Genomic DNA, 24,555 nt, shown 5'->3' on the forward strand with positions numbered 1-24,555 from the left:
AATTGAAGACAACATGAACAAATGGAAAGATCTGTTTTGTTTCGGGGATTGGAAAAATTAACGTCATTAAAATTCCCATACTACCCAAGGCAATCTACAGTTTTGGTGCAACCCCTATCAAAGTACTACTGGCATTTTTCACAGAACTAGAACAAATCATTATAACATTTGTAAGGAAACATAAAAGACCCCAATTAAAACAATCTTATGAGAGAAAGCTTTAAGAACAAAACTGGAGGTATCACACTCCAGTTTGATGTAATTGATTTCAAACTATACCACAAATTCAGAACAGGATCATAGTCATCATAAGTCGCTCAGTCGTGTCCGACTCTTTGCGATCTCATAGACTGTAACCTACCAGGCTCCTCCGTCCATGGGATTTTCCAGGCAAGAATACTGGAGTGGGTTGCCATTTCCTTCTCCAGGAGATCTTCCCAACCCAGGGATTGAACCCGAGTCTCCCACATTGTAGGCAGATGCTTTACCATCTGAGCCACCAGGGAAGTCCTCAGAACAGGATGGTAGGGCACAAAAACAGACACATAAATCAGTGAAACAGAGAGCTCAGAAATAAACTCACACTTAATGGGCAATTAATCTATGACAAAAGATACAAGAATATGTGACGGAAAAGACAGCCTCTTAATAAGTGGTGCTGGGAAAACTGGACTACTCTCTCACACCATATACAAAAACAAGCTCAAAATGGATTAAAGATTTAATTGTTAAGACCTGAAACCATAAAATTCCTGGAAGAAAACTCTCTGACATTATTAATTTTAGCAACATATGTATATTTTTTGATCTGTCACCTCAGAAAAGGGAAGCAAAGGAAAAAATAAACAAATGGGACCACATCAAATTCAAAAACTTTGAAGGAAACTATCAGCAAAATGAAAAGACCGTGTACTGAATGAAGACGGTATTTTCAACGAAGGGTTAATATCTGAGATGTAGAAAGAACTTGAACAACTCAATGTGAAAAAAAATTTAAAAATGGACAGAGGATATGAATAGGCATTAATTACAAAGACATAGAGATGACCAAGAGCTACATGAAAAGATGCTCAATATTACTCATCATCAGGGAGATGCAAATCAAAACCACAGTGAAGTATCATCTCACACTTGTCAGAATGGATGTTGTCAAGAAGACTAGAGATGACAATTGCTAGCAAGCAAGTGGAGAAAAGGGAATTGCTGGTACAGTTTGAAATCTGGTGGGAATGTAAATTGCCGCAGCCATGACTGAAAACAATATGGTGGTTCTTCAAAGAATGAAAAAAATTACTGTAAGATCCAGCAGTTCCACTTCTGGATAGTTATATGAAGAGAAATACTAATTAAAAAAGATATATGCAGCATTGTTAACAATAGCCAAGACATGAAAGCCTAAGTGTACATTGATAGATGCATAAGAAGGTTGCTACTGCTGCTGCTAAGTCACTTCAGTCGTGTCTGATTCTGTGCGACCCCATAGACGGCAGCCCACCAGGCTCCACCGTCTCTGGGATTCTCCAGGCAAGAACACTGGAGTGGGTTGCCATTTCCTTCTCCAATGCATGAAAGGGAAAAGTGAAAGTGAAGTCGCTCATTCGTGTCTGACTCTTTGTGACCGCATGGACTGCAGCCTACCAGGCTCCTCCATCCATGGGATTTTCCAGGCAAGAGTACTGGAGTGGGGTGCCATTGCCTTATAGATATCTATATAGCTATATATTTAGATATAATGGAATGTTGTTCAGGCATAAAAAATGAAATCTTGCCATTTGTGAATGTACTTAGTATTATGCTATGTGAAATAGGCAGAGAAAGACAAATACCATATGATTTCACTTATATGTAGAATCTAAAAAAATAAATGAACAAACATAAAACAGAAACAGACTCATAGATACAGAGGACAGGAGGTTCCCAATTGTGGTATGGAGGAGTGAATGAAATAGGTCAGATTAAGAAGTGTAGACTTCTGGCTACAAAGTAAGTGAGGCCAGAGGATGAAATATACTGCTTTGGAAATACTGTCGTCAATATTGTCTGTCTTTGCGTGGCAGACCAGTGGTAACTGGACTTATTATTGTGATCATTTTTGAATGTATAGAAATATCAACTCACTGTGTTGTGCGCTTGGAACTAACATAGGGTTGTAGGTCAGCTACAGTTTTTTTAAAAAGTGCTTTTTGAAATAAGAATGAATTGTCATTTCAAAGTTATGAACTATAGCAGTGTGTTTATGGATAATTAAACCTGCAGGTCTAAGCTTTATGTGCCATTTTGTGATTTTTCAGGTCATGGGGTTTGGTCTATATTTGATGGATGGAAGTGTCAGCAACATTTATAAACTAGATGCCAAGAAAAGAATAAACTTATCCAAAATCGACAAATACTTCAAGGTGAGTTGCAGTTTCTAGATAAACCTTTTTATTGAAGTGTATGCAGTTTGCGCTTTGGGAGGTCAACCTCTGTGACTTTGGTCCAAAGTAGGAAATGCAGTGTTGGCAGGTGGGTGGATGTGAGTAGACTGTCTCCTGCTCTTACAGCAGTTTTACCTGAATTTGAACCTTGTCTAAAGGAATCATGCCATATGTATTCTTTTGTGTCTGGCTACCCCCACTTTGTCAGATCGTCCCTATGGGAACCTGCAACTATAGTTTTTACTTTTTCACTGTGGTGTGGCCCTACATTTTATGACTAACCTGCAATTTATGTATCCATTCTGTGATGAACATGAGATTGTTTCTGCGTTTGGCTTGTGTGAACAGTGCTGCTCTGATGTGTGCACATTGTGCACACTTTTACTGGATGAGCACCCAGTGGTGGATTGCGTATTCATCTATAGAATGGACATTTTCAGTGCAGTAGATACAGCCTCAGTTCCCCCACATGGCTGTGCTGACTTGGATCACCACCAGCAGTCAGTGAGCATTCTTGGGGCTTCATATCATCACCAAGGGGGCATCCTGAGGGGTGTGCCTGTGTGTCTTTGAGATTTTATTGGCTAGTTTCCTTGTGGTTTAGTTGATGTTTCCCTGATTCCTGATTGTATTATTAGTCCTTTGTGTGTTCTCTTTGTGAAGTGTCCTTTCAAGTCTCTCATTCTTTTTTTTCCCTGTTGGTTTGTAGTTCTTTACGTATTCTGGGTATGTATCCTTTGTCGGACACATATGTCCTAAAATACATGCATTTCCCCTCTGTAGCTCTTATTTTTCACTTTCTTGAAGAGTCATCGGTGAACTGAGGTTCTTAATTTTAATGTGGTCCGATATATTCATCTTTGATGTCCACTTTAAGAACTCTTTGATAAAACAGACTCTTGAGAATTTTCTTTTGCATTACCTTCTAGTAGCATCATTGTTTCCTTTTCTGTCTAGCTTTATAATCCCCCTGGAATTGATGTAATGTATGCTGTGAGAGAGAGGGTCGACAGTCTTGGATTTTTTTTTTCCCCCTGTGGATATCTAGTTGACTCTTTTTTCCCTTCATTGCTCTAAAGAGTCACCTGGGTCATAAAGCAGGTGTCTCTATGTGAATGACTCTGCCTTAAGTTGCTCTGCCCCACTGGTCTGCACCTGTGCTGGCTTAGTTGCTGTAAGTCTCCAGCAGGTCATCAAGTTATGTTCTCCATGGTTGTCTTGAGCATTGTCCCTCTATCTTTTGAAATATATTTTAGAATTGACTTGCTGATTTACACACAGACATACACACACGTGCACATACTACTCATAAACCATTTTTCCTCTTGGAATATTGTTTGGGATTCTGTTGAATCTGTAGATCGATTTAGGGAAAATTGATATTTTAAAAATACCATGTTTTCCAATACATGAACCTAACATAATTCTCTATTCACTTAGAACTTTAAAAATTTTTCTAGAATTTTTGGTAATATTTTGTTTTGAAGTCTTAACATATTTTGTTAGATTTAATACTACATACTTTTATTTTTTGATGCTATTGCAATTTTTTTCTCTTTAGTTATTTATCCTAATTGTTTCTTGTATATAGAAATGCAGTTTTTTTTTTTTTTTAATGACCATGGTTCTAGCAAGAAGGTAGGTTAATTTTAATGTTTGAATTCGTTCTTTAAGTGAATGTAGAAGTTGTTTACAACTTTTTTACAGTAAGTAATTTGCAGAAATAGCATTCAGCCTTCAGTAATTATTAGCATTCCTCATTCTTCTTAGATTGTATTTGGTGACTAAATACAATACATAATGACCCTGGGTTTTTTGTTTTTATTCTTTGAATACAGCAGCTCCAGGTGGTTCCGCTATTTGGAGACATGCAAATAGAACTGGCAAGATACATCAAGACCAGCGCCCACTATGAGGAAAATAAATCTCGGTAGGCAGAGAGTGAGTTGCCCGGTCAGAGCATTCTTCAGTGTTCTCACTGTGGTTCCTGACATGCTGCTTACCTATCCAGAGACGCCACCTTTGACATTTTCAATCAAATCCTGATATGGTAGTCTATTCCATGTGTAGATGTTTACATTTAAATTCATTTATAAGTGCAATTTATTTTCTTAGTAGAATGGCCACATTTCAGATGTCTAATAGATAGGGTCCTAGAGGAGCTATCCCACATTGAAGGTCAGGAAAGGTGGCGGTGAGGAGATACCCCTCGTCCAAGGTAAGGAGCAATGGCTGCGCTTTGCTGGAGCAGCCGTGAAGAGATACCGCACGCCCAAGGTAAGAGAAACCCAAGTAAGACGGTAGGTGTTGCAAGAGGGCATCAGAGGGCAAACACACTGAAACCATACTCACAGAAAACTAGTCAATCTAATCACACTAGGACCACAGCCTTGTCTAACTCAATGAAACTAAGCCATGCCCATGGGGCAACCCAAGATGGGTGGGTCATGTTGGAGAGATCTGACAGAATGTGGTCCACTGGAGAAGAGAATGGCAAACCACTTCAATATTCTTGCCTTGAGAACCCCATTAACAATATGAAAAGGCAAAATGATACAATACTGAAAGAGAAACTCCCCAGGACAGAAGGTGCCCAATTTGCTACTGGAGATCAGTGGAGAAATAACTCCAAAAAGAATGAAGGGATGGAGCCAAAGCAAAAAGAATACCCAGCTGTGGATGTGACTGGTGATAGAAGCAAGATCCGATGCTGTAAAGAGCAATATTGCATAGGAACCTGGAATGTCAGGTCCATGAATTAAGGCAAATTGGAAGTGGTCAAACAAGAGATGACAAGAGTGAATGTCAACATTCTAGGAATCAGCGAACTGAAATGGACTGGAATGGGTGAATTTAACTCAATGACCATTATATCTACTACTGCGGGCAGGAATCCCTCAGAAGAAATGGAGTGGCCATCATGGTCAACAAAAGAGTCCAAAATGCAGTCCTTGGATGCAATCTCAAAAACGACAGAATGATCTCTGTTCGTTTCCAAGGCAAACCATTCAATATCACAGTAATCCAAGTCTATGCCCCAACCAGTAACGCTGAAGAAGCTGAAGTTGAATGGTTCTATGAAGACCTACAAGACCTTTTAGAACTAACACCCAAAAAAGATGTCCTTTTCATTATAGGGGACTGGAATGCAAAAGTAGGAAGTCAAGAAACACCTGGAGTAACAGGCAAATTTGGCCTTGGAATATGGAATGAAGCAGGGCAAAGACTAATAGAGTTTGGCCAAGAAAATGCACTGATCGTAACAAACACCCTCTTCCAACAACACAAGAGAAGACTCTATACATGGACATCACCAGATGGTCAACACTGAAATCAGATTGATTATATTCTTTGCAGCCAAAGATGGAGAAGCTCTATACAGTCAGCAAAAACAAGACCAGGAGCTGACTGTGGCTCAGACCATGAACTCCTTATTGGCAAATTCAGACTTAAATTGAAGAAAGTAGGGAAAACCACTAGATCATTCAGGTATGACCTAAATCAAATCCCTTACGATTATACAGTGGAAGTGAGAAATAGATTTAAGGGCCTAGATCCGATAGATAGAGTGCCTGATGAACTATGGAATGAGGTTCGTGACATTGTACAGGAGACAGGGTTCAAGACCATCCCCATGGAAAAGAAATGCAAAAAAGCAAAATGGCTGCCTGGGGAGGCCTTACAAATAGCTGTGAAAAGAAGAGAAGCGAAAAGCAAAGGAGAAAAGGAAAGATATAAACATCTGAATGCAGAGTTCCAAAGAATAGCAAGAAGAGATAAGAAAGCCTTCTTCAGCCATCAATGCAAAGAAATAGAGAAAAACAACAGAATGGGAAAGACTAGGGATCTCTTCAAGAAAATCACAGATACCAAGGGAACATTTCATGCAAAGATGGGCTCAATAAAGGACAGAAATGGTATGGACCTAACAGAAGCAGAAGATATTAAGAAGAAGTGGCAAGAATACACAGAAGAACTGTACAAAAAAGATCTTCACGACCCAGATAATCACGATGGTGTGATCACTGACCCAGAGCCAGACATCCTGGAATGTGAAGTCAAGTGGGCCTTAGAAAGCATCACTACGAACGAATCTAGTGGAGGTGATGGAATTCCAGTTGAGCTATTTCAAATCCTGAAAGATGATGCTGTGAAAGTGCTGCACTCAATATGCCAGCAAATTTGGAAAACTCAGCAGTGGCCACCAGACTGGAAAAGGTCAGTTTTCATTCCAGTCCCAAAGAAATGCAATGCCAAAGAATGCTCAAACTACCGCACAATTGCACTCATCTCACACGCTAGTAAAGTAATGCTCAAAATTCTCCAAGCCAGGCTTCAGCAATATGTGAACTGTGAACTTCCTGATGTTCAAGCTGGTTTTAGAGAAGGCAGAGGAACCAGAGATCAAATTGCCAACATCTGCTGGATCATGGAAAAAGCAAGAAAGTTCCAGAAAAGCATCTATTTCTGTTTTATTGACTATGCCAAAGCCTTTGACTGTGTGGCTCACAATGAACTGTGGAAAATTCTGAAAGAGATGGGAACACCAGACCACCTGACCTGCCTCTTGAGAAATCTGTATGCAGGTCAGGAAGCAACAGTTAGAACTGGACATGGAACAACAGACTGGTTCCAAATAGGAAAAGGAGTTCGTCAAGGCTGTATATTGTCACTGTGTTTATTTAACTTATATGCAGAGTACATCATGAGAAATGCTGGGCTGGAAGAAGCACAAGCTGGAATCAAGATTGCCGGGAGAAATATCAATGACCTCAGATATGCAGATGACACCACCCTTATGACAGAAAGTGAAGAGCAACTCAAAAGCCTCTTGATGAAAGTGAAAGTGGAGAGTGAAAAAGTTGGCTTAAAGCTCAACATTCAAAAAACAAAAATCATGGCATCTGGTCCCATCACTTCATAGGAAATAGATGGGGAAACAGTGGAAACAGTGTCAGACTTTATTTTTCTGGGCTCCAAAATCACTACAGATGGTGACTGCAGCCATGAAATTAAAAGACACTTACTCCTTGGAAAGCAAGTTATGACCAACCTAGATAGCATATTCAAAAGCAGAGACATTACTTTGCCAACAAAGGTTCGTCTAGTCAAGGCTATGGTTTTTCCAGTGGTCATGTATGGATGTGAGAGTTGGAATGTGAAGAAGGCTGAGTGCCGAAGAATTGATGCTTTTGAACTGGGGTGTTGGAGAAGACTCTTGAGAGTCCCTTGGACTGCAAGGAGATCCAACCAGTCCATTGTGAAGGAGATCAGCCCTGGGATTTCTTTGGAAGGAATGATGCTAAGCTGAAACTCCAGTACTTTGGCCACCTCATGCGAAGAGTCGACTCATTGGAAAAGACTCTGATGCTGGAAGGGATTGGGAGCAAGAGGAAAAGGGGACGACAGAGGATGAGATGGCTGGATGGCATCACTGACTCGATGGACATGAGTCACAGTGAACTCCGGGAGTTGGTGATGGACAGAGATGCCTGGCGTGCTGTGATTCATGGGGTCGCAAAGAGTCGGATATGACTGAGCAACTGATCTGAATAGATAGGGTCTACTGTTTTGGTCAGCACAGATATAGAACTTTTTCATCATCCCAAAGAGTTCTGTTAGACAGTGTTGGTCACATATATGGAAGTATAAAATTCTCTGGGTGCTGATAAAAGCTGAACAACCAGTCTGCTGGGAAGGGGCTGGATGTTTGTATGCAACTTACAGAGGTTATAGAACTATCACCCGAGGGTCAGAACCTGACCAGGCTTATTTTTGCAAGGTCTCAGTTGTTGAGACTGGTCTTTACATTTTTAAAGAGGTGGTTTTTTGTTTTTTTTCTTAAGATAATGGCTCTACGGCTGATGTGACAGAGGCAGTGTAGCCTCCAAATTTTAAAGTGCTTACTTTCTGGGCCTGTGCTAAGACAGTTGACCAATCCCTGTTATAAAGAATCTGCAGCTTATGGTTACAAGTGATAGTAAATACGTAATTCTTTTTAATGCACCTTTCACATAGTCACTTGAGTCTCATAGGATGCTTCTGTTGACTTTCGCCAGATCCATGGTCTCCATTCAGCCATGGTTTTGAAAAATACAGTTGTACCTCAATCTGCCTACTCAGAGGTTAGCAGTCTTTTTCTGTGAAGGCCAATTTATAAACATATTATGTCTTTCTAGCCACATATGTCACATATTCTTATTTTTTACTTTTTTTTTTAATTACTCTTTAAATCTGTAAAAACCATTTATGTGGCTCGGGGGCACATAAAAACTGGTCACGTTGGGTCTGTGCTGTATGCAGCTTGCCAGCCTCTGTGCCAGCTTATTTCCTAATACATCTGTCATTAAATCTGATATGTGATGACCTTCCTCAAAATCACATTCACTAAACTGAACCCTCTCTTCATTTCAGCATCGACTTGGGCTCTGATTGGAGGGTGTACTGATTTCCATGGTATAAATAGAAATGCCTAAATACAAGTTAGCAGCGTGCACCTCCTGCTGTAACAAACTCAGTCATCTGTATAGCATAAGTAATGGTGAAATCAATAAAAGAGTCAGGAAGCAAGGAGTTTTGCATACTTTGTTTTTAGTGTAAGTGTAAAGTCACTAAAAGTCACAGGGATTTGTGTAAGTCATTGGCCATTATTACCAGTTAATTTCTGTGTTTCATAGCCACTGAGGCAGATGCCTAAACCTGTAGCAGTCAGCTCTAAGAGCTCAGCCCAGCAGTCTAGCACCTGTGTCTGGCCCCTGGGGGTTGGTGCAAGTGGCAGATGTTGGCATCTGGCTCTTGTGCCAGCTTATTTCCTAACGCATCTGCCATTAAATCTGGTAACACATATGCCTCTCCTGAGGGGGACATGCTGTCTGGGGCCTGCAGGGAAGGCCAGTGTGTTGAGAGTGGACCCTGGTGCAGGGCCTGGCCTTGTGTGCCTGCTGTAGACTCAAGGAGCTGCCTTGGCCAGTGCCTCTGTGATCATCATGCCATCTTATAGTGGAATCAAAGTTAAAAGTGATGCTGCTTGAGATAGTGTACTGATCATCTTGAAAATTGGTAATCTGCATCCTTTCCTTCTGGCAAAGGGGCGAACTTGTTAGAAACATGGTGCAAGTTGGTGCTGAATGTGAGGAAACCAAGGGAACTGCTCTGAGCCCGAAGACCCATGCTTTCTGCCCAAGAATGCCAACAGATTTAATCCTTTTTTTTTTCCAATTTAAGTTTTGATACCCTTTTTTCCCCACTCTCTTGACTATATCTGTTTGCTGCTGAAATGGCGTGTTGTACACGTAGTTAGTTATGGCAACACTGTCTAATTTCCAAGTTATGTCAGTTTCAACTCTCCCATCAAAGATAACTTTTGTTCCTGAGTCTTTGGCTGACTTGTTTTGTACTATAGTTTATATTTTCACATGTGAATAATAAGGAAATACTAGTTCCTGCCAACTGTGCAGTAATGTGTCAAGGGGCTCTGGAAAGGTTATGCAGTATCTTGAATCCAGCAACTCTCAGCTTTGTGGAAAGTAGTTTACTGATTAAGGAGAAATTAACAGTTCCTTTTCTAGAATACAGATATGAGAAGGTAGACACAGACCCGACACGGAGCTGAGGCAGACCCAGCTGTTACCATGCAGAGAATGCCACATTTGCTCTGCACCTCGACCTCAGCTGCAGTGGGCCTGCTGGGCTGGGAGTGGGCCTGCCTTGCACGTATCCTTGGCCAGGTGTCCCTCAGGTCATGCACGTTTCCCCTTTACCCCCAGATGGACCTGCACGTCCTCCAGCAGCAGCCCACAGTACAACATCTGCGAGCAGATGGTCCAGATTCGGGAGGACCATATGCGCTTCATCTCGGAGCTGGCACGCTACAGCAATAGCGAGGTGAGTGGCTTCTGCCTGCAGTGCACACCTGGCAACACCATGTCTGATGTGGTCCTTGTATTCTCTGCACCCAAATTTACTTTGAATTTTACACCCTTCATTTACTTTGAGAAGCATAGTTTAAGTACTGTGTACTTAACAAGCTCTCATTATAACGGATGAGGCAGTGCAGATATGATATAGTGGAGTTTGTTTAGATCTGTTCCGCTGTACAAAAAGCATCTTCTTTTTTTTGGGAAAAATATTAGCAGTGATCCCCAAAAAATGACTGAGTTGAGACCATGAATTAAGTGCATTTTCTAGTCTAGTTCCATTGTTCCAAACTGCTAGGAGAAAGGAGAGGAGAGTAGAAGACATCAGGAGCAGAAGGGATGGTTTTGACTTGTGCCCTTTCCTGTCTAGAAGGAGGAAGTACAAGAGCTTCCAAGTTGATGGGAAGATACATCAAGTGCCCAGAAAAAGGCCTGAAGAAGGGTGTAGGAGGTAGTGCTCTCTCTTGGGCCACGGGCCTTGTTACTTCCTTCTGGCTTTGCAGCTGGGTTTTCTGTGTCCTTGTTTGGGCCAGTCACATTGCCCATACCTGCTGCGTGCCTGGCTCCAAGCCAGCGTTACTCACATGGGGTCGGTGGGTCAGGGGTCTAAGAGAGGAAAAGCAGCAATGGGAGGGTCATTTCTCACATCCTAGACTTTCATGCATTGGAGAAGGAAATGGCAACCCAGTCCAGTGTTCTTGCCTGGAGAATCCCAGGGATGGGGGAGCCTGGTGGGCTGCCGTCTATGGGGTTGCACAGAGTCAGACACGACTGAAGCGACTTAGCAGCAGCAGCAGCAGCAGACGAGGCACCAAGGTCAGGGTCAGAGCAGTGGTCAGTGGCATGGATGGGTGCTGGAAATGGTCTAGAGGGACCTAGGGACTTGGGGCAACATATATAGGTCTGGTTTTTGAGGTTGTAGTACCTTGGGGTTCCCAGGAGGACCATTACATTTGGAGGAAGAACTCTGTGTGCTGTTCTGCCCGTTGCAGACAATGAGCACTGCATCTCTCAGCCACAAGCACTAGTCAGTATGTAACCAAAATGACTGAAAGAGAGCCCAAACCCTCAGGGCCTGTTACCTCCTTGCAGACCACAGGTGGGTGGCCGACCGAGTAGAGACGGGGGCCAGCCCCCTGGACTTCTTCATGTAGTTGTAAACTGAGTTCATGAGGAGCTTTCAAACAGCACAGAGAGCTAATGTCTGCCTTTCCAAATAGGAGCATTTCACAGCATGCATGGTTCCTGTCTGCCTTCTGAGTTCTGCCATAGTGTCCTTATAATCAGAGAATGGTTTTAATAAGAGAAAAGAGATCTACCTTTGAAAGCTTTGCTCAGTTTATTTTTAAACAGATTTATGAGGACATAATACACATATCAGACAATTCACCCATTTAAATTATACAGTTCAAAGATTTTTAGTATATTTAGTGAGTTGTGTGACTGTCACCACAGACTTGTTGAACACTGTCAACATCCCCAGAGCAACTCTGCACCCATTAGTAGGCACTCCCCGTTCCCCTTCCTTCTGGCACTTGGCAGTCTACTTTCTATCTATGGATTTACCTACTGGAAGGTTCATCCATGTTATAGCCTGTATCAATAATTTTATGGCTTATACTATTTAAAATAATTTTATGTCAGAATAATACTGTGTTGCTTGGACACACCACATTTTGTTGGTTCATTATGAATAATGCTGCTATGAACATCCGTGTACAAGTGTGTGGACGTGAGTTTTCAGTTCTCTTAGGTAGATATCTAGGAATGGAACTGCTGAGTCATATGGCACTCCGTGTTGAACATTTTGAGGAACTGCCAAGCTGTTTTCAAAGCAGCTGCACTATTTTACATTCTTGCCAGCAGTCCATGAGGACTCTGATTTCTCTGCATCCTCGCCAGCCCTTGTTTCTGTTTTTTTTTTTATTCTAACCATCCTGGTTAATGTGAAGTGGTACCTGGTTGTGGTTTGGATTTATATCCTTAATGGCTAATGAAACTGAGTATTTTTCCATGTACTTGTTGGCCAATTTTAAAAAATGTCTCTTGAAGTATTTGCCCATTTTTAAATTGCATTACCTTTTTTTTTTTTTACTATTGAGTTCTTATATTCTGTTATCTGTTATGTGATTTTCATATATTTTCTTCTGTTCTTTTGGAGTTCTATCTCCTGTCTTTTTGCTGTTCTTCTGTCTTTTTGCTGTCTCAGTGATGTTCTTTGAAGCACACTTTTTTATTTTTGATGTGGTCCAGTTTGTTTTATTTATTTGCTTTTGGCTGTGCTGGGTCTTCATTGCTGTCCAGGCTTTTTCTCTAGCTGTGGTAGGCGGGGCTTCTCTCAAGTCTGCCACCCTCATTGTGGTGAGCTCCCTTGTTGTGGAGCACAGAAGCCAGGGCACACAGGCTGTAGTAGTTTTGGCACGTGGCTCTGTAGCCGTGGCTCCCAGGCGCTACAGCACAAGCTCAGAAATTATGGTGCACGGGCTTAGTTGCTCTATGGCATGTGGGATCCTCCTGGCCGAGGGATCAAACTCCTGTCCCCTGCATTGGCAGGCAGACTCCTTAGTGCTAAGCCACCAGGAAAGCCCTAGTGTAGTCCACTTTTATCTATTTTTTCTTTGGTTGTTTGTGCTTTTGGTCATAATGAAGAAACCGTTGCCTAACCCAAGTCACAAAGATTTACCTCTTGTTTTCTTCTAAGAGTTTTGTAAAAGTTTTAGCTCTTATATTTAGGTCTATGATCCATTTTAAGTTACTTTTTAAATATGATATAATTTAAGGGTTCAAGTTCATTCTTTTGTATGTGGATATCCAGTTTTGCCAGTATTGTTTTTTAAAGACTATTCTTTCTCCACTGAAGGCACCTTCATCAAAAATCAATTGACTGTACCACTTCTGTGTTCATTGCAACATTATTTATGATACTCAAACCAAAGAAACAGCCTAAGTGTCTACAGATAAATGAATGAATAAAGAAAATGTGATATATATTACACAATGGAACATTATTCAGTCATACAAAATAAGGAAATCCTGCCATTTGTGACAACATAGATGGCCCTTAAGGGGATTACACTAAGTGAATAAGTCAGACAGAAAAATACTGTATGATATCACTTTTATGTGGCATCTGAAAAACTAAACTCATGAATACAAAGAACAGATTGGTGGTTGCCTGAGGCAAGAGGTAAAAGAAGTGAGAAAAGACGGCCAAAAGGTACAAACTTTCAGTTATAAGATAAATAATTTCTGGGGCTGTAATATGCAGCATGGTGACTCTAGTTAAATAGTACGGTATTATATATTTGAAAGTTCCTTGGAGAGTAAATCCTGAAAGTTCTCATCACAGGGAAAAAAAATTGTAACTGTGAGTTGGTAGATGTTAACTTATTGTGTAGTCATTTCACAGGATATGCACTTGTCTCAGTCGCTTAATCATGTCTGACTTTTTGTGACCTCATGGACTGTAGTCCATTGGGTTCCTCTGTCCATGGAATTCTCCAGGCAAGAATACTGGAATGGGTTTCCATGCCATCGAACCCAGGTCCTCCGCATTGTAGGTGGATGCTAATATCTCAATAATTAGGTGGAGGAGAATCAATTGATTATAATCCTGAGGCTTCATTTTTGGACTCTCAGTTCTGTACCATTGACCTTTATGTCTGTCCTTATGCCAGTACCACACTTGCTTCTTTTAATTGAAGTATGGTTGATTTACAATGCTGTGCCAATCTCTGCTGTACTGCAAAGTGACTCAGTTATACACATACAGACATTCCTTTTTTAATATTCTTTTCCATTATGGTTTATTACTTGATGTTGAATATAGTTCCCTGTGCTATACAGTAGGACCTTGTTGTTTATCCATCCTATAAATAATAGTTTACACGTGCTAATCCCAAACTCCCAGGCCCACCCACCTCCTGCTTGGGCCATCACAGATCTGTTCTCTGTGTCTGAGAGCCTGTTTCTGTTTTGTAGATAGGTTCATTTGTGCCATATTTTAGATTCCACATATAAGTGTATCATATGGTGTTTGTCTTTCTCTGTTTGACTTAATTCACTAGTACGATAACCTCTAGTTGCATCATGTTGATGCAAATGGCATTGTGTTCTTTTTTATGGCTGAGTAGTATAATTGTATGTTTTAGCTGTTGTGAATACTGCTGCTGTGAACATAGGAGTACATGTATCTTTTTTTTGCCATGCAGCGAGGCATGTGGGATCTTCCCTGATCAGGGATTATACCTGTGCCGCCTGCATTGAAAGTGCGGACTCTCAACCACTGGACTTCCAGGGAAGTACCCTGCATGTATCTTTTTGAATTACAGTTTTGTCCAAGTATATGCCCAGGAGTGGGATTGCTAGATCGTTTGGAAATCTATTTTTAGTTTTTTTAAGGAATCTCCATACTGTTTTCCATAGTCACTGCACCAACTTACATTCCCACCAACAGTGTAGGAGGGTTCCATTTTTATTATTTGTGTTTTAGTTCTCCATTACATAAATTTTCAAGCACACAAATGAAGAGACCAGTCCTGACTCCTCAGATGCCACACGAGGCTTCATCACCTACCCCTTTTCAGTTACTCCTCCAGGTTAGCGTGAAGCAATTGCAAAATAACATAGCACTCCCTCTGAATATATTCCCCATGCGTCTCTAATAAATAAAGAACCCTCTTAAAACATAACCATAATTCCATCACACCTAAACAGCCAAGTATGTATTCCTCAACAGTAAACAGCTGGTCTTTGTTCACATTTACCCTATTTGCTCATTATCAGCAATGATTTATTTTTCCAGGTTTTTGTGCGCCAGTCTCCAAATAAGTTGTATAAGCTGCAGTTGGTTGACATGAACATCCCCCTTCTCATGCCTATGTCCGCCCTCACTTTCTGTGCCGTCATTTGCCATGACCTCTTTCCCCTGTGTGTCCTGTACACTGCCAGATTAGAGGCCCCGGCAAACACAGCTCCCGTTCTCCAGGCCCACTTGGTCCCTGGGCAGCCATGCTGAGGTCTGCTGAGGGGTCCAGCTGATTGTCTGGATACGGACAGCTGCATCCACTGTCTTGAGGCATGACTAGGGCTCAGCCTGGTGGTCCTCAGCTCCTTGCTACTTCCAGAGCTGGATTCCTTTGCTCTGTGTATCAGTTGTTAATTAATTCCCTAGCACAACTAAAGTAATAGCTAGTTTTTTAGAACTACTTTTGCCAGTGTACATTTGGAGTAGGCTCCTAGAATGGGTTTGGTAAGTGGTTTCCTGGACACTGGTGACCTCTTAATGCTCTATTATCTCTAGGTGGTCACGGGCTCAGGCCGCCAGGAGGCTCAGAAGACGGATGCTGAATACCGGAAGCTCTTTGACTTGGCTCTTCAAGGTCTTCAGCTGCTGTCCCAGTGGAGTGCTCATGTGATGGAAGTGGTGGGCCCTCTCGCTTTTATTTGGAAATGCACCCCCTAGTTAATTAGAAGTGCTTTTCTTCCTAAACTTGTCAATAAACCGACTAAACTATATTTTTCTGCTTTAACTTTGGCCATTGGATCAAAAACAAATTAGCTTTTTATCTTTGGCACTAGAAATAAGAGTATATATTAATTTAAATGTTTCTAAGATGGCTCAATGTACATTTCATTTACATATATTAGAATTAAAGGTCCTTATCTTTTAAAACACATTGGTAGAATTACATTTGTATTGTTATGATGATTTTTACTTCTCATTTTTTTAAAAACAACACTCTGTATTTCTAGCCATCAGTTTCTTTTGTTTAGGATTAGTAAAGTGGTTTATGATGCATAAAAAGGTTTGGATACTCATAAGTCAGAAGATTTTTCTGTTTCATTGTTTATTTTGCTCAGACAAGGATTTTTATATTTGGATGGGTACTTGATTGTTTGAAAGGCTAATTCTTTTAGAAATGGTGATAAAGTGCTTATAGTCTTAGATATTCCACATAAAATATCCAGACCATTTTACCTGATGTATTTCTTAAGTTTTTGATGTATTACTTGAGACTGAAGTCACATTTCCAGAATGTTTTGCAGTTTTATGGAGATGGACTGTGTGTGCATGCATATGTAGTGTGCGTGTGCACATGTGTGCATGCATTGTGTGTGTGCGTGTGTGCATGCAAGCACTCATGCCTGTGTGTGACTCTCAGACTCAGTGAACAATAGAAGGCTGACCTTTTACCTTTGGTAGCTTTTGGCAGTAGTCCTGTAAGTCAGACCAGCAGGTAAACATTTTGCATTCACTGTGGCTGTCGCCCCTCTTTTTTTGATCACGCCAGTATTCATGGAAACTTGTGCACCCAACGGACAAGTACTCTAACAAGGACTGCCCTGACAATGCTGAGGAGTATGAGCGTGCCACCCGCTACAACTACACCAGTGAGGAGAAGTTTGCCCTGGTGGAGGTACGGCTTGTCTGCTTTCTTCTCCTTCTTTGATTCTGACCTCAAACTGTCTTTGCTTTACAAAGAAAGGCAAAAACATGAATGAACTACTTGTTTTATGCAGTTGCGTCTGTGTAGGGCGGCTCTTTGAATCTGTCACAAATGTCAGAATAGAGATTAAAATAGGTTGTGGGTTCCTGGTCTCTGCATAGACACTCCCCTGAGCCAGATCAGGGCGTGTTCTGGGAAGAGCTTGGGAGCCTCAGCAGCTTTTTGGTGGCACACACAAGAGGAGCGAGTTGAGACCTGGATGTTGGAGGGAGAGGAACCCCACTCACAGCTGTGTGGTCCCCAGCTCTGCATGATGTTCAGGACTCTTGTGATGAGCAGGTCTTAATTTCTGTGCCATCTAGTTTCTGAATGTATGTTTTTTAGCTGTACGTTTCCTACCTTGTTTGAGAAATCTTTGCATACCCCCAAGGTCATGAAGATAGTCTTCTACATTGTCTTCTGGATGTCTTATTCTGCCTTTCACATTTAGGTCCGAAATACCCCCTCCAACCCTCCCAGGTGCTCTGCCTGCCACCTCTGTTGTGCGTCAGGTAACCATACTCAGGCAGGTGTGTTTCTGCTCATGTTCCAATCCATTGGTCAATCTGTCTGTCCTTTCCTAATCCCTCTGTCTTAATTACAGTAGTTAAGTGTGTCTTGTAAAGTACATCTTTCTCTCTTCAAGAATTCTTAGCTGTTCTCACCCTTTGCATTTTCATATACATTTTAGAACCATCTATTTATGTCCCAGTGAATCCTGTTAAAATTTATTATAAGGGTTTGAATAAACCTATAGACCATTTTTGGAAGAATTAACAAATTTATAATATTAAATCTTTCATGAATCTGATATGTCTGTCCATTCCTTAAGATTCTCTAATACCTCTTTTCATCTGTAAAACTGTTGCACATCTTTTGTTGGCTTTATTTTATTTTTTTCTAAATGTTTATCACTGGTGTTTAAAATCAATTTTTTTTTTCAGTTTTCATTGTATCTACCAACTTGTCTAAACTCAGCTTATTAATTGTAATGAATTGTCCATAGATTATTCTGTATTTTCTACTTATATAATCATATCATCTGGAAATAATGACAGTCTTATTTCTCCCCCTTCTATTTTTTTTTTTTAATCAGACTGGGTAGGATTCCTACTCATTAAATAGAAGGAGACTCCAGGCATTTATGTCTTGTTTCCCATCCCAAAGGGAAAGCTCTCAACATTTCGCCATACAATGTATTTGTTATAGGTTCCTTGTAACTACCCTTCCTCAAATCAGGGAAGTTGCCTTCTATTCCATACTTGCTAGGAGATTTTATCATGGATAGATGCCAGTTTTATAAAAAAATTTTCATCCATTAAGATAGTTTTATGATTCTTTTATCTATCAGTGTGCTAGATTTATGTTGATAGGGTTTTTTGGATCAGGTTTAATATTAAGCTAGCCTTGCATTCCTGATATAAACTCAACTTGATCATGATATTTTATCCTTTTTATATATTGCAAGATACAGGTTGCTAAGATTTTTATATGGATTTTTGCATTGAAGTTCATGAGTAAGAGTGGCTTTTAATAATACTTTTTTCTTTTAATGTTTGGTTTTAAAACACTTTTAGATTTGCAGAAAAATTGCAAAGATAGTACAGTGGATTCCCATATACCCCATGCCCTTTTTCATTTATTACTAACATCTTATTTTAGTATTGTTATGTTTTAATAAGCCAGTGTAAATACATTATTATTAGCTAAAGACCATGCTTTCTTCACATATCCTCACTTGTTGTATAACACTCTTCCTCTGATCCTAGGATCTCACATCACATGTAGTCATCATGTACCCTTTGATTCTTCTGGGTCATGACACTGTCTCAGACTTTCCTTGTTTGTGATGACCATGACAGTTTTGAGGCGTGCTGGTCTTTAGAATAGCCCTCAACTGGAATTTATCTGATGTGTTTTTCATGATTAGATTGGGGTTGTAGCTTTTGCAAAGGAGGAGCACAGAGCTGAAATGCCATTTTCATAACATCACATCAAAGGCCCATGCTGTCAGTGTTATTGATTCCTCAGTGCTGGTGTTGACCTTGGTTGTTTGGCTGAGCGTGTCCAGGTGTCTCCGTTGTGAGGTTCCCTGCACCAACTACCAATACTCCCTTTCACAGGTGCTTTTAGGGAGGAGGTTGTGCTTAGCCCACACCTTGACAACCTTCCATTCTAATTTTTGGATTCTGGCTTCATGAAATGGTTGATGACACTCCCGTCTTTTCTGTTGTCTGTAGTGGTTTGTGTAAGATATTTTTTCTTTAAATGGTTTCCAGCATTTACTTGTGAAGCTTTTCCTGTATGGGATGGCTTCTGAAACTTTCAGTTTCTTTGTGAGATATAGAAGTATTCAGATTTTCTGTTACTTGTATCAGGTTTGGTAAGTTGTATTTTCAAAGATTTTTCTAAGCATCTTTCTAAATTTTCTTATTTTTGACATAGATTTTTTATGATAAGTTTTCATCTTTTTTGGTAACAGCTTTTTCCCACATACCTACAGTTCACCCATTTAAAGTGTAAAATTCAGTGCTTTGAGGGGATATACTCACAGAATTGTATAATCACAAACAAATTTGGAACATTTTTGTTGTCTCAAAAAGAAACTCATACCCATTAGGAGTCACCCCTCATTTTCCCCTTCCTTCATCCCGTGGCAGCTAACAATCTGCGGTCTGACTCTGTAGATTTGCTTATTCTGGGCATTTCATACAATATGTGATTGTGATTGGTTTCTTTCACTTAATAATATTTTCAAGGTTCCTACATATATCATCAATGTTTCATTCTTTTCCATGCCAAATAATATTCCATTGTATGTATATATCATATTTTATTTATCCATATTAGCTGACAGACACTTGGGTTGTTCTACCTTTTCACTTATGAATAATGCTGCTATGAACTTGTGTGTGTAGGTTTTTGTGTGGACTTGTTTTCCTTCCTTTTGATAATACATCTAGGAGTAGAGTTGCTGGGTCATATGGTATCTCTGCCTTTAACGTTTTGAGAAACTACCAGATAGTTTGCAAAATGGCAACACTTCTTTACATTCCTGCCAACAGTGCATGAGAGTCCACTTTCTCAACTCCTTGCCAGTTGCTGATGTCTGTCTTGATTCTGGCCATCCTACTAGATGTGAAGTAGTGTCTCATTGTGGTTTTGATATGAATTTTTATAACAACTAACGCTGTTGAGCATATTTTCATGTGCTTATTGACAGTTTGTGGGCTCCCCAGGTGGTGCAGTGGTAGAGAATCTGCCTGCCAGTGCAGGGGACCTGGGATCGATCCCTGGGTCAGGAAAATCCCCCTAGAGGGGGAAATGACAACCCACTCCAGTATTCTTGCCTGGAGAATTCCATGGACAGTGGAGCCGGATGGGCTACAGTCCATGAGGTCGCAAGAGTCTGACACAGTTGAGTGACACAGTTGACAGTTTGTATATTTTTGGAGAATTGTCAGATTCTTTGCCCATTTTTTAATTGAATCATTTGTCTTTTTCTTATTGAGTTCTTTATATATTCTAGGTACCAGTTCTTACCAGACATATGATTTGCAGCATTTTCTCCCATTTACTTTTTGTTTTCTTAACGGGATCTTTTGAAGCATAAAAGTCTTTCATTTTAATAAAGTTCAGTTTTTCAATTTTTTTCTTTGGTTGCTTGTGCTTTTAATGTCATATCTTAAGAAATCACCACCTAACCCAAGCCACAAAGATTTGTCTTGTTTATTTTTGTTTGTTTGTTTTGTCTTACAGATTTTTAAATGTATATGGTCCATTTTGAGTTAATTTTTTAATGCTGTGAGATAGGGTGTTATATCAGAGGTCCCCAAGACTACCCTTAGCCTAGATTTGCTAGACTAAGCTACATAGAACTAAGTAGCTGTTCTGTTCAAGGTTATGATTTATTATAGAGAAATGACATAGATTAAAATCAACAAAGGGAAAAGACACTGGGTTAAGTCCAGGAGAAGCCAGGTGCAAATTCCAGATGTCCCCCTCCTTACTGGAGCTGCAGGGAATGTGTTTATTTCTCCTGGCAGTGGTGGGTGACCACAGATGCAGAGTTTTGCCAACCAGGGAAGCTCACCTGAGCCTTGGTGTCCAGAGTTTTTATTGAGGGTCAGTTGGCATGTAGCACAATTGCTATAGCACTCAGCTACTCAGACTGTAGACCTAGAAGAAAAACAGCTGTTTCTTATAAATCACATTGTTAGCATAAAATATGTGGTGAAACTGCTATTGAAGTGGCCCAAAGCCTCAGACACATATTCTTCGGGCTGAGTATTCCATTGGCTTAGAGTCGTTTCCGAGGAGCCAGCCGCAGGCCGACTTCCTGGGAATGTGCAGGGCTTGTTCATCCCAGCCTACTGATATGACCCTTTCCTACACGAGAGTCCGGCTTGATTCTTTTGCGTGAGGATGTCTAGTTGTGCCTCAGTGTTATCTGTCGGGGTCGCAAAGAGTCGGATGTGACAGCGCACGCACGTTTGTTGAAAAGACAGTATTTCCCTGTCGAATTGTTTCACACCCTTGTTGAGAGCAAATTGGTTATAAATATAAGGACTTATTTCTGGACCTTAATTCTATTCTGTCAATCTGTATGTTTATCCTGTTCTAATACAGTCTCATAATCTCTTAGTATCTGTGGATTGTGTGGTAATGTCCCCTCTTTATCCATAATGCTTGTCTGTTTTTTTCCCTTGATCAGTCTTCCTGAATATTTGTTTGTTTATAAAACAGCTTTTTCTTAGTTGATCACTTTCTAGTATATGCTTATTTTCTGTTCCATTAATTTTTGCTTTTAGATATTCATTTCCTTCTACTTTGGGGGGGTTATTTTTATCTTTTTATAAATTAGTGATGAGTATTGTTGTTATTATATTTAGGCCAAAGCTCTAGATTTACCTTTCAGCACACCTTTCCTACATTCCATTGTTTGAATATGTTGTTACTGTTGTTCAGTCACTAAGTCGTGTCTGACTCTTTGCAACCCCATGAATTGTAGCATGCCAGGCTTCTCTGTCCATCACTATCTCCCTGAGTTTCCTCAAACTCATATCATTGAGTCATTGATGCCATCCAACCATCTCATCCTCTGTCATCCCCTTCTTTTCTTGCCCTCAACTTTTTCCAGCATGAGCGTCTTTTCCAATGAATCAGCTCTTTGCATCAGGTGGCAAAATATTGGAGCTTCAGCATCAGTCCTTCCAGTGAATATACAGGGTTGATTTCCTTTAGGATTAGATTTCCTTTAGATTGCTGTGAGCTTGAATTCAGTTCAACTTCATTTGGAGAATTTGCTTTTTTAAATAGAAAATTTCCCTTTGTTTCCTCATTAGAAAAGCAGCCTGGGTTCATTATATAAATCCTGCAAGCAAACAGAGAAAACAGGCATGTGAAATGAGGGCAGAATCCTGTCTCTGGTACCATCACAAAAATGAACTTTAAGCAGTTCACTGCATTTTCTTCTGACTTTCTATGCAGATCAATTTACTGTGCCATTGTTAACAGATGGGATTTGGGTTACATACTTGTAATTTCTTTTTTCTTTTCCAGATAATAACAAATTTGCTTTCCTGAATCTTTTTCTTTTTTGTTGGAAGTCTTTCACAGAGAGGTGTACCCTAGTAGATTGAGAGGTGTTTTGAGTCAGTTACCAAACGCTCCTGTTAGCTCCAGGCCAAGCAGATATGTCCCTGCCCTCAGGTACTTGTAGTCCGGTGGGGTCAGACCCAGAAACAGGGACAGATGCAGGCGTACAGTAGAAAAACAGAAGGCCGGGGGCGAGGGCCTGCGCTCGGGGGAGGCGGACACCTGGCATGTGCCCGGCTCACTTGCCAGCCTCCACACACTGAAGGTCCTATGTCCTCCTGCAGGTGATCGCCATGATCAAAGGCCTGCAGGTGCTGATGGGCAGGATGGAGAGTGTGTTCAACCATGCCATCCGCCACACTGTCTACGCTGCGCTACAGGACTTCTCCCAGGTCACCCTCAGGGAGCCACTCAGGCAGGCCATCAAGAAGAAGAAGAATGTCATCCAGAGGTCAGCCCTGCTGCACACACCTCCCTACACAATCATCCACAGTGGAAGGATCAGCTTAGGTTTGAACAGCTGTAGAGTTACATTTTTATACATATGCTCAATACACTTATATTCAACCTCCAGACACCTGTTTGGTGAATTTCCTCTAAATGTAATGTAATGGATCCAATTGTTAACCTGAACAACCCACAATAAGTCAGATACAAAGGTCTATGCAGTCTGGAGACCCAGGAACAAGGGTTTGGTTATCTCAGACCTGGGTGTGTCTCAAAATCTGTGCAACAGTTCTGCTTACCAGGACAGTAGGGACACACAGCTCAGCATCTCATCTCCCGTTTTAAAGTTTATTATCTTCAGTGTTTTTGCTTCTATTCATATGGCCTGTCCTACAAACTAGTTATAAACCTCATATGTATTGCAGAGATCCTACAGCAAACTTAAGCTAGGTTTCTGTTAATGTTTAGCATTTTAGATAAGGTCATCTTTCAGAGACATTTGTATAAAATGAAGCTCAGAGAGGCTTACATGGATAGTACTTTCGTTTTGTTGCTTTATAGGTGATATAATTGTCATCTGGTCTTTTTTTTTTTTTTTAAACTTTACAATATTGTGTTAGTTTTGCCTGGTCTTGTATGACTTTAGCACTAATAAGATCTTATTACACTGTCAGGCTTCCTAGTTTTTGTTCTCTCACCTGGAGGGCTTAGTGAAAATTTTCATGTTTTCACTGAGCCTCAGTATTGCTGCAGGGAGCCCCACTACTACTGTATGGGAAATGTGCATGTAGTCTAGCTCAAAGTGACCAGAGTGGGCATGTGGGTGTGTCTGCCCTGAATGTGGCACCTGTGGGGAACTCTACATGGTGGAGCCCTGTTGGGAGTGGCAGAAGCCAGATGTCCAAATGAGGTGTGGACAGCGGCCCCAGGATTGTGTTGGTGACCATATTCAAATGAGAAAATGGGATAAGTCTCGAGAAGGTTGTTTGAGCTCTGAGTGGATGTTTGGGGTTTGTCTTCTTGCTGCCCTTAGCGTGACTCAATATTTAAGAAATCAAACACCACTTCTGGGCTAATTGATGCAAAATGCAAATGCAAGCACATTAGGTTTTCTGAGGGTGGTAACGTCCCCAAGAAAATGGTCTATTTTGAAAGTTTAACGTTGAACTGTCTCATTAGCACATCCTCCCACTGCCCCCAAGGGTGTCAGAGTTGGCTGTGGGTTGTCAGGAGATACTGTGATTGTAAAAGTGCTGAGGATGTCAAGACTTTGTCCCGCCCTAACAACTTGACTGGTGGTTTAGTGTCCTGCAGGCCATCAGGAAGACTGTGTGTGACTGGGAGACAGGGCATGAGCCCTTCAACGACCCAGCCCTGCGGGGCGAGAAGGACCCAAAGAGTGGCTTCGACATTAAAGTGCCGCGGCGCGCTGTAGGACCCTCCAGCACCCAGGTTCTCGTTCCTTGCTCTACTGAGTGGGGTGACCGTGAGCTGGGGAGGTGGTGGGAGGCTGGGAGTGAAACGACCTCACTGTGGCCAAGTACAGTCTGGGTCTTTTTTGCTCCTTTATTGCTTGTCCAAGCGAATCTAGGGTATAGACACCCCATGATTCCCAGGTTTGGTCATTTGCATGCAGAACTTAATTTGACTGCATCAACTCCTATTCCCAAAATGTGGGTGAAAGTCTCT

General features: G+C 41.0%; 1 protein-coding gene across 4 annotated transcripts in view; it reads left to right on the forward strand.

Annotated features, from left to right (window-relative positions):
- Positions 1 to 24,555, forward strand: part of CYFIP1 (cytoplasmic FMR1 interacting protein 1) — a 108,413-nt gene that overhangs the window by 42,398 nt on the left and 41,460 nt on the right. For 3 of the 4 annotated variants that reach the window (XM_014481660.2, XM_070360111.1, XM_070360092.1), the window contains exons 9-15: positions 2,292 to 2,396; positions 4,256 to 4,347; positions 10,184 to 10,301; positions 15,636 to 15,758; positions 16,627 to 16,752; positions 22,704 to 22,870; positions 24,171 to 24,318. In XM_014481660.2, the coding sequence (XP_014337146.1) occupies positions 2,292 to 2,396; positions 4,256 to 4,347; positions 10,184 to 10,301; positions 15,636 to 15,758; positions 16,627 to 16,752; positions 22,704 to 22,870; positions 24,171 to 24,318 (879 nt within the window). The remainder of the gene's footprint in view (positions 1 to 2,291; positions 2,397 to 4,255; positions 4,348 to 10,183; positions 10,302 to 15,635; positions 15,759 to 16,626; positions 16,753 to 22,703; positions 22,871 to 24,170; positions 24,319 to 24,555) is intronic. The other variant, XM_070360103.1, reaches the window with a different exon arrangement.

This window comes from Bos mutus, chromosome 2, assembly GCF_027580195.1.
Source record: "Bos mutus isolate GX-2022 chromosome 2, NWIPB_WYAK_1.1, whole genome shotgun sequence".
Taxonomy (NCBI): Eukaryota; Metazoa; Chordata; class Mammalia; order Artiodactyla; family Bovidae; genus Bos; species Bos mutus.